Source organism: Mirounga angustirostris, unplaced genomic scaffold, assembly GCF_029215605.1.
Source record: "Mirounga angustirostris isolate CCGP_5_RB_7025 unplaced genomic scaffold, mMirAng1.0.hap1 SCAF_2, whole genome shotgun sequence".
Taxonomy (NCBI): domain Eukaryota; kingdom Metazoa; phylum Chordata; class Mammalia; order Carnivora; family Phocidae; genus Mirounga; species Mirounga angustirostris.
Genome location: NW_026991710.1, coordinates 49,900,106 through 49,911,477, shown reverse-complemented (window position 1 = coordinate 49,911,477; position 11,372 = coordinate 49,900,106). Strand labels below are relative to the sequence as shown.

The 11,372-nt window shown below is 32.3% G+C and overlaps 1 protein-coding gene across 1 annotated transcript in view; it reads right to left on the bottom strand.

Moving 5' to 3' along the window:
• Window positions 1–857: 857 nt before the first annotated feature.
• Window positions 858–11,372, bottom strand: part of ADGRL3 (adhesion G protein-coupled receptor L3) — an 819,557-nt gene continuing 809,042 nt past the window's right edge. The window contains exon 23 of the mRNA XM_045881084.3: window positions 858–6,084. Within this exon, the coding sequence (XP_045737040.1) occupies window positions 5,285–6,084 (800 nt within the window). The 3' untranslated portion in view covers window positions 858–5,284. The remainder of the gene's footprint in view (window positions 6,085–11,372) is intronic.

Sequence of the window (11,372 nt, the reverse complement as noted above, 5' to 3'; positions counted from 1 at the left end):
CAATAATTTAAAGGTCCTGGATGTTAAAGACGTGTTGGCTTTTTTTTTAAAGAGGGTATAGCAATAACTTTATTGAAAATGAAAATATGCAAAACCATAATAACTACCTGTTTCATTGAAAAAAATCAGTTATTTCCCCTGCAAGCTGTAAATAAAAGGAATCAAAGTATGTAAGTGTGTGTATAGGTGAAAGTTAAAGATTGATTTCACTTTTAAAGCAAAGGGGAAGTAGAAGTAATCAGGTTAATTAGCAATCAGGAGTGATTCCTCTGATGGCCTAAGCAGGAAAGAAGCAGCTACCAACACTTTTTAATTAGAAATGAAAATTTAGATATTTATCAATATTTTTCAGATGGCTTAAAAAGGATATATTTGCTGATTACAAAACTGAATTTATGGTTGGGATTCATCAAATCTATTTTATGATCTCAAAGAAGCTTTCCATGTAGAATTCATTTGCACAAAAAAACTCCCATAAGCTATTTTGTAATGTTGCTGCTTCATTCTTATGCTTCCATGTTCCTAATTTATTAATGTGCAGAAATCTAACATAAGATATAATTAAAGTATTTTTAGAAATGCATAGTAATTATTTATGTGGTGAGTTATAATCATGAATTACTAAACATGAACTAATTAAATCTTAATACCTTGGTACTACAATATACTAGGAAGATCGTACATATTGTTCTTTTATCTCACATACTTTTGTTAGAGAAGAAAAGACATTCTTGTCAATATTTTTAGAATTGCTCAAAATCAAATTAGGGTTTCTAATTTGTTTTGTTTATCTCTCTCTCTAAATCTGAATTGACACAGTAGTTCTATAGTGTTTTGTTTTGTTTTTTCCAAAAACATCTCAAGCAGTAGCACCTTGGTACAGTATTAATGAACAATTTCTAAAAACAAATTATTCTTTCACTAATAGGAGATGATTATTGATTAGTTGGAGTTGATCTTTAGACAACCCAGAAACTATTTTTCCTCTCCCTTTTGGTCTCTATAATGCAGAAAGTCAATCTTTAAAGTCTTTAATGTCATTTTTTAAAGTAAACAAACCAGTCAATCGATTTGAACATGTGTGGGGGGAAAAAGCTGAAGATATTGCCTAAAATTAAGTCTATAAATATTACTAATTGTCTTATACGTTTATCTGCATTACCATGAAACATTTCATCATACCAACTAAGTTAATATTAAAAAACAAAAAACCACTAAATTTTAAAGATCTTTTATCAATATGTTGACATTTTTAGGTTAATGGGGATTTAAAAAATATAGGTCATAAACTACACTTTTAATTTAGAGCCTTTGTGAATTTGTTTGACAATTTGTTTGACATATTTCCATTATCTGCATTTGATTAATACAGTTTCCTGATTATTTTCATTTCAACATAATTGTTCTCATGCAAATTCTTTTTTGTCATTATGATTATTTTAGCATAGCAATTTATTATTCAACTATAGTATTTTTAACTTTAGTAGTGTGGAACCAGAGGGATACTCAAAAAACTTAAAGGAAATCAAATCTATTTCTCCTTCACAAAATTTAGATTTCTCCATAAATATTATCAATTAGGAACATGGGCTGTGCAACAATCCAACAGTCTGTGATTCAGCTAAACATGAGGTCTGTTAGCTAGTGTCCTGATAAAGTAGCATGGGAAATAGACCTCAAAACGAAAAAAAAGTTCAAGAGTAAAACATTATGAAAATATTATTTTACTAGGAAATAATAATTGGTTTGTTTCATTGGCGTAACTTTTACTTGCGGCTATCCAAATAATGTGCTTATGTATGTACAGTATGTTTGGTGAAAATTTACTTTACAGAAAATCAGATAAACATATCAGAAATATGCAGATAAGTAGGTCATGTATGGCACAGGGTATTAAAACATAGTCAACCTAAGGTGGTAAAAAAACAAGAAAAAAATTTAAAATTATTAATTTATCAATAGCTACACAAGGGAAGACGTGGGGAAAAAAGTCAAGTTCAAGAATTCAACCCTTGCTAGTGTAAAATGGACTAAATGAATACATGGTAGATATACACAAATTTCTATTGAAATGTATACATAATTAATTTCTTTACTGTTTTGTTTTATTATAGTCACATAAAACTTGGGGGAACAATCTCTTTCTGTAAAAGTCTTTGGGATCTTAAGTCTTTCTGAAAGCACATCAATTATGATGTATTCAAATTCAAAAATCTCATCCTTTCATCTTGCTGCAAGAGCTTGGTAGTAACTGACAGTACGAAATGGCCTTCTGCGCCAATTTATGTATTCAAGTGATTTTCTTCAGCTTGGTCTATGTAAAGCTGGGAGGCTACCTGTTTCAAATTTCCACGTAATGAAACATAAAAGATAACGTGTGGGGAGGTAGCGATATCTGAAAATCAGAATTGGCAGCATCAGCAAGCTGAGTTGAGGTAGTTTCCCCATTCTGTGAAACTGGCTTCTTACTGACAGAGCTGCTTTCATATGGATTTCTGTTGAATTGGTAAAACAAGCATAAGTGCTCATAATCCACAGACCAACATCTGTGTTTCTGAAGTTACCTTAAACTTGTCAAAAAAGAGTTCTTTCATTACCAACTGTATTCTATGCAACAGATAGGATAACCACCTGTCAGGTGTTAATATTGCCATAGGGTGGTATGAGAAAACCTAATTACCATTAAAGCTTGAGGTTCTCCTGCAACTTAAAAAAAATCTGGAGACTTAAAAAATACTTCAGTTAAGTGACCAAAAAGGAATGATAAATAAGATATTCTAAGGTGATATTAAGGTTATGATGTACTCTGGTCCAGCACAGAATTTTTTTTGTTGTATATTTTTAAACTATATATAGATTACTGGCTATTCTGTAAACTACTCCTTCTCATCTTAAGAAATTAATTTATAGATGGGTGGTGTTTAGATTTGGGGGGGAAAAGAAAAAAAGAAATCACCAAAATACCACACACTACAAGAGAAATTCTAATTTGGCAAATTCATTCTGGCTTTGCTCTAGAAGGGACTCCATGCTTAGACACTGCTGATAAGGGTTCTTCAGTAACTGGAGATGTAGAAAATTTCTTTGAAAGGACTTTTTTCCATATATGGGACAAGAAAAATTAGCATAAAAATATATTATCTTTATAAAATGGATATTCACTTTGCCATTATTCTGGCATTTTTTTAGCCAATTGAGTGACTTTAAATTTAACATCGAAATGGGACCTACAAGGAAGAAAAAGACATGACCCACCCCCTCCTCCAATTCCATACTTAAATCTCTGATTGAAGCTGGTTTTTATAGTAGGCATAGTGACTCCAGCTGGTTTATAAAATAAGCACATAGTAACATATTAACCTGCTTAAAAGTAAGTTATGTATCTTATTTCATCCAACATAAACATGCCCATCCCATTTCTCTGGTTTACTTTGTCTGCAAAAATGGTGTAATTTTGTGCTTAGGTTATCCATCTAGGCAGATTTGATTTCTTTTGCATGGCTCATTTGGGCCATAGAAGATTAGCAAAGTATATATAATGAAAACAGAAGGAAAGACGAGAAAAATGAAAAGAGTAATTAATCATATAGTACATACATCAAAACAATATCTTCTAAATCTCAATCAGTTGTTTATTGTTTGGCAAACAAGTTTCACTTTTACAACAAATATTAGTAATGAGGTCATCCAACTTTGAGACCATACAAAATGGATCATAAATTTAAAAAAAAAATTATATGTGCTGCTAATTTACCTCTTGTATTCCTACATTACTTAAAATCCTGTCAAATAAATAAATTTTCCTGTTAATAAACAGAAGTTTTTTGAAAAAAAATCACTTCAAAATAACTTGACCTTTCAATTCTTACTACAAGGGAGTGAATTTCCTTTAAAAATTGGTAGTGCAGGTGCCCACTTGGGGATCAGACTGAGCATTCAGCACTTTAACGCCTATGGGATACCGTTTGTTTTTTTTTTTTACATGCAGAAGCCCCACTAGTTCTATTGACACCTCTTGACTTCTAGAATCATAGCTACTGTCTTGGTGATGAACTGCTTGCCAAATATGCTTTGCATTACAACAGATGTGCACTGTAAACATAGAAGTTCGTCCTGCTCTAATTTGCAAAAATGCTCTTGGAAATACTCTGACTGAATAAAGATATATAGTGAGGGAAGAAAGTCTAATTTTATTTATTTTATTTTTTTTGTAAAAAATAATTTGTATTACTAGAAAATGATTCTTATAAAGTGATAGTTTTATTTATTTATTTATTTATTTTTTGCCAGGTGAAATTTTAAAGAAAAAAAGCAATAAAAAAAAGAAGAAAGGAAGAAAGAAAAAAAGAAGGAAAGAAAGAAAGAAAGAAAGAAAGAAAGAAAGAAAGAAGAAAGAAAGAAAAAAAGGAAAAGAGAAAAAAAGGAAAAGAGAGGAAAAAAAGGAAAAGAAAATGAAGGAAGAAAGAAAAGAAAGAAGAAAGGAAGGAAACTGCTCTCTTACTGGTAGACAAACTTGCAAGACCAGCACGAAAGAAAAAGAAAATATCTCTTTTTTTCCACTACATTAACAGGACTCAAATTCTGGAGGAACAGAAAGCTGACTATATGTGCAATGCTAGTATCTGTACATTACATAGAAATTGTTCAATTTTTTTCTGCCATTAGTTTTATCATCAGTTAATACAGCAAATCATAAAATATGCATTTAGCATATAATTCTAGAATTCCCCTCCATTTCATTATTTTGTTGTTTTATCTTGTATTCCACAGCTATTCCTGCTGCCGTGAATTCAGGTTGTGAGTGACTAAAAACCACTATGTGATGCAGTTTTGCTTTGTTTTTATGTTTGTTTGTGCAGCACTCCAATCTAGATGCAGCACTGTTACTAATTTCGAACAACCATTCTGGCCTTTTAAAAATCAGGTCCTTGTTATTATAGTAACAGAGCATCAGAGATGTTAGAACAAACACAACAGAATTCTACAAGGCCACAATGAGCGCCATTTTCTTCATATCTCGTTCATTAACATAATGAAGTCTCCATCTGAGGGGGAAAGACAGGAAAGGAGAGGGCACGGGGGAATTTCAGCAGTTATCTTTCTCCCCCGGGCTGACCTAAAAATCCCAGTTTAAAAAAAAAAAAAAAAAAGTCTGGAAGTTTGTGTTTGTCTCTCAAGAACAGCATAAAGATTTAAGAGTACACACATTATTACCCCTGCTTATATCAACTCAGAACAGTCAACCAGCTGTTAGTTCTGTTGGCTTAAATTTCTGTGTCATCTTCTATAGACTAGTGACCAAATGAGCTGGTCCTTTCGAACTGCCCTCTGGAGGGGTCCCATCTTTGTTTGGAGGAACTATAAATCCATCACTGCTGCCACGTCCTAGCTGGTAGTAGGTGTGCAGCTGATGGACGTGGTTTCTGGAGCCTAGGTTTGGCATGCTTTTGTAGTAAACATCTTCGGCATCACCACATTTGGCCGGTGGGGGTTCGGTCTGGGTGCTGGTGGTAACGCTCTCTGTGGCAGGCACACCAGCCAGGGCCGGCATGCTGGTGTACAGAGAGTCCCTATGGGGTGACTGGAGATCCTCTGTGTGCTCGTTGGTTAGTAAAGGGAAAAAGCTCTCACTGTGGTCTTGGGGGAGCCGCCTTCTGGTGTAATGGTGTGGCTGGTGGTTCTCCGCGGAGTAGACCCTCGGGGGAAGCAAAGGAGCATCAGATTCCTCATGGATGAGTTCCAGGCCCAAACTCTCCTCATGGTTAAAGGAGGTGGCGTCATCCAGGACAATGGCATCATCTTCACTCCCACTGCCGAGGTTATTCACCAGCTTGTTCATCAGATTCCTGTTCTGTTCACTGGAGCGCTCGTGGTTGTTCAGGTAAGACGGGATATAGTTGGAAGTGAGTTCCTTCAGAATCTTTTTCTCTAGGGCGGTCTCGTTGTGGTTATAGCCACGGTCTATGATTTGCACACAGTTGCTCAGGTATTCACCACTGGCAATGCTGTAACTATTGCCATGGTTACCATTCAGTGGTAGAGTATCCATGACACTTGTATCCCTGGCATTGTTCAGAAGCCCCTCTGAAAAAGATTACAGAACACTATGACATTTACATCCAGTTGGCCACAGAACACACACACAAACACAAAAGCAAAAACATCCGACCATGAAAGATGTATAAATTGCTAGCATGTTTAATTAAGTATCGAATGTTTGGAAATAAATGAAAAAGACTAGTAAGTCTATATGTACGTATCTATATATACACTTGGGCAATTGATAGAAACCCTATAAATGGAAAAGCATCTAAAATAAATCTTTAAAATAGTAATTTTTAAAAACCTATGAATTTGCAATTTCCACACAAGCATTGCCTGATATTATCTAAAGCATATTTGGCTATAACTTAGAAAAAAAAAAAAACCCACAAAATTTTGGTGTAATCATTCGTAGCTTTCAATTTATACACATCAAAGTCAATTCAATAATTCATTACCTTTAATTTTACATGTCTTAACATTAAAATAGGTATAATATTAACATAATTCATGTGTGGTGCTTTGAATATGCTGGTCAAAAGGAAGAGAATCAAGCACTTTCTAAGAATTTGATAAAGAATTTCGTAAGATTCAAATTAATTCCTACACACAAAACCACAAAAGGATTATGTTAAATTTGTCAAAGTGATGTACTCATGAAATAATGCTTAGTCAAATAAATGGCACATCAAAATAATTTGCACATAGGAGTTTTCAAAACAAAAATATTTGGATTTACTTTCTAATTTTTTTCCTACATATAAACCCATTAGTGATTGTTTAGGGTCAGTAGATAATAATATTACAAGAGAATGTGTAAAGACACAGGGATCTGATTCCTAAAAACATAGTGTCAGTATTAAAGATTCCATGCCATAATGAGTGATGACTTTGTGTGCATATATTAAACTTTGAGTTTAAAGGAGATTAAACATTTTATTCTGGGAAGAAATAATTGCAGTGAAATAAAATTTAACCACATGCTTCTTCAAGGTTTTTGCATTCTCTTGAATAAACAGAAATCCAAGAATCTATAATAGTTCCAAAATCAGTTAAAATGCAACCACGAAAGAAAACACAAACATTTAACCAATACTCATAAATAAGAAAGGATATTTCTTTACAGAACAATTAATTGAAGAATTCTATTAAACTTCTCAATACACTGCTAACTTGTGAAAATATAGCATTCATTCTATATCTGTGATGCAGTTATGTTTATCCAAAACTGAACTCATTCATTGCTGGTTTAAATAAAGTCTCCCAAATGTATCAATTTTTATATGGACTTCTGATGCATACTCTGTACTCAAGTAACAGTTTCCAAAAACAGGAACGCATAAAGGATTCATTAAAAGGCAGCCATCACAGACATAGGGTGAAGCGATTTATTTTCATGTTATAAGATATCTTGTAGACAAATCCACAATGTTAAGAAAAATAAAAGTAAATGCTTTTTAAAGGGCCATATGTGATGGGTGATTGCTGCTGTGGAGGCCGCCATGGTATGCTGGATGGTTATGGTTGAGTGACTGATGCATTGAAACGTGTGTATTACTTCTGTTGTCAATGCATTAGGTACAGGTTGGAAACAGCCATAGTAAAATAAAGTGGGTATGTTGCATGTGACATACATTTGTATGATGGAATGTACTAATAAAAATTAAAAGTTTATGCATTACTTAGCAAAAATAAATGCTTAATTTAAAAACAATTTAACTCACACAAACATTACATGAGACTTAACAACTATGTTGATCATGTGACACAATAAAAGAATCAGACAACAAAAGCGTCTAATCTCTATTAACATAAATTTATATAAGTCGATTCAAAGGCTCTTTAGTTTTTAAATTGTGAGATGAACTGTTTTTAATAACTACATCATCTATATGTGATGCAATAAAAGTGAACTAAAAAAAATTACATTTGATATGCAATGTTTAGCTTTACTCCCATACTTGTCTCTCTGTAGGGCTCTAAACGACAGCATGAAGAAAAGGAAAGAAAAAACAACAAGTAAGCTTACAGCGACAGTAGAAGAAACATGAGTAAAAAGCAAATTGATGATATGCAGAAAAAAGAGTCAAAGGAAATAATTTCCACTGCCCCAAAATTCATGAGTCTGTGTTACATGGTTTATCATAATTAAAAATACTGAAATGTTAGTCAGAAAATAAGAAACCCCCCTTAACACATGCTAATAACATGAGTCTTTAATAAGCGTTTGCACAATTTATAAATGTCAAACAAAAACACATTTATTTTAAAGTTCAGATTATCACACCAACCAAGGAGAGTAAAGATTTGAGTGCCAGCCAGGACGATTCCCACAACTCTATTTCAATATTGCATTTTTATGTTTATGTATGTCTGAACATACCTGCTTCGAAGGAATGTTATTTAACTTTAAAATTTTTCAGTAAAATTATAAATAAAATCTTTAGCTTGTATACAGAGAAAAAAAAAAACGACACAGTTGTAGCTTTCCATAACTGTGAGTTTTTTCCTTTATGTATCTTTTCTCTTCATGTAAAAAGGTTATCTTTCCCCCACTGTACCTATACAAATGTTTCTTATCATTTGTGAATAATACTGATCAGAACTGTCATTTCTGGAACTCTTATTCAAAAGCTGTGTAACTATGGAGAAAAAAATGGTTAAATCCAACCATTATTCAGTATCAAGACAAAGTGAGGGGAAGAAAAATACCACCATCAATATCAGGTTTTCTTCTGGATTGTTGCACAATCATTTGCAATCAAACATTTTTAGAGTCGATCCTTTAAAAAATGATCCTAGCAAAATTATTTTTTATTTATTTTATTTATTTATTTTTAATTTTTTTTATTACTATGTTATGTTAATCAGGATACATTACATCATTAGTTTTTGACAAAATTCTTTTTTAAAAAACACTCATATTTTAATCAGGTCATAAAGGACGGCTCTTGCTGATTTTGTTTACAGGAAAGTTAAATCATCACAAAAATAAAAACCAGGAAGCTCACTGGGCTAACTCATTTGAGGAGATTCCAACTGGTCATAAGTTAACCATTGCTTTAGAGATACGGTTTTTGCACTTAAAAGTTGATTTGCTTCTCAGAAAAGACCAACAATATTTCAAAATGGAGAGGAAAGTTCTTTTAAAGTTTCCAAATAACTTTAGAAAAATAATTTGAATTGAAGAGCCAAACCAGTATAGTAACAGATGGAAATTGTTTGTAAGCTCATTATGGCTTCTTCCCTAAATGACAGAATTTTAGAACTGGAAAGCCCATGAGAAGATAATTGAAGTTCAACCCCTGCTTTTCAGGGATGAAGAAACTGCAGCCAAGATAGGCTGAGCCTTATCTAACCCCACCCTCCTAATCAGTGGCAGAACTGAGATGAGAAAGAAAATCTCATAGATTTCCTCTGTCCACTACCATCTATGTCCTCTTCACATCTGCCTTAGGCTTTGAAGCCATAACAGAATATTTATATATTATATATATATATATATATATATGTATATATATATATATAACATAATATTTATATATATATGATATATAAATATATAAATAAGAGCTATATATATATTTATATATTTTATAATACAATCTTATATTCTTACCCACTATAATGTATTCCTCATTATATCCTGCCCTAAGGATATGTCTTTCTTTAAGTTGGAGGGGAGAATTAAATTACTTTAAAATGTAAGTTATTTTGTAAAATCATGACATCCTCTCTATTTTCTGTCTTGTTGACAGGTTAATCTATAGCGAGATTTATCTTACAAAAATTGAATTCTTCAGTACTGACAAGAAGATAATCGTCCAGAAATACTATGCATGAAGTTGTAAATATTTCCACAGACAGAATCTGAATCCAATATAACAAAAGTATATTACTCATCTTTATTCCTAACTCTGTATGCTTCAGTAACTCTATAAATACATCTTGACATATTTTAAATAAAGGCATGACAGACAAATATGGATACTTTAAATCTGAATATTTTAAATCTAAATGCTTCTTTGCTTGGATGGCATTGGTGCAACTGAATTAGAGAACCCACAGAACAGAACCAAGTGGTAATTCAACATAAACCACTCCAGTACATACCGAGTCACCTATATTTCAAGTAAGATTCCCCCTTGCCAGTAAGAATATTAAGTGCATTCATCTGAAAGCATAAGATTAGTAGCAATTTGACAATCACTAAGATTTATTTTTGGTCAGTGGTAAAAAGAATTATTTTAAGCACTACCATAGTTTAACATCTTAAAAAAATCTTAAAACATAAAACAATTAAACAATTTCACTTCTGACTCTGAAAAACATGAATAAGATTATTTACTTTTGTTTTTAAGAAAAGTCAGTAGAACTTATTTAATTTACTGACAAACACAATAAATCCATTCAGAAGAACACTTTGTGAATTTATTGATGATCTTAAGAGCAATATTCAGCAATAAATTTCACAGGAATAAAACTTTATACCTATATGGTATTATTTTAAATTTTCCGTCGAGAGAATTTCACTTTGATAGTGTTTATAGTAGTGTTCCATCCTTAGAAAAATCCCCTAATTTATAATATAGGTAAAAATAAAATAAGACAAGAAGGCAGATATTGAATTAGGGAAAACAGATAGATTAATAATTGTTAGTTTTTCATTACATAAGACATTAGAAATTATATCTGAATAATCAAAACAGCTGAACAAAAGGTTATCTAAATTTTTACTAGTTTTATAACAATATTAAATAAGTAAAACATTTTTTACAGTTTTTCTAACAACTCTTCACATAAAGTGAATAATGTAGAATAGATTTAATTTGCAGATATGATACAAATATTCACTTAACATTACTGAAAACTTACTAATATGTCAGCACATTGTAAAATGTTTATAATGATACAATTATCTGTCAGTTTAATGAAAAAAAACAAGCATTCATAAGGTCTGCTACATTGCTCTGTTAAGCTGCATTTGTTGTGTTGTGAAAGGTACACTTTACTGAGTGCCACAATGAAATAGGGACATTGACAAAGGAGAGACAATTTAGAAGGGGCACCACAAAGAAGGACCCAGAAACTATCTCATATTGATGGCACTGAGGTTGTTTTACTAGGGAAAAGGAGGACGGAAAGGAGCCAGATGAGCGGCTTTCAAAAGTATTTAAAAGGATTGAGAGAGAGAGCAGAAGAATACTTTGCTCTTCTTTACTCTAGAGGGCAAATCAAAGCATTCTGGCCAGAGGCAAATTTTGGCTCAGTGGAAGGAAAAAAATGTATGTAACAAATGGAGCATTTCAACAATTGAATGTATGAAATCC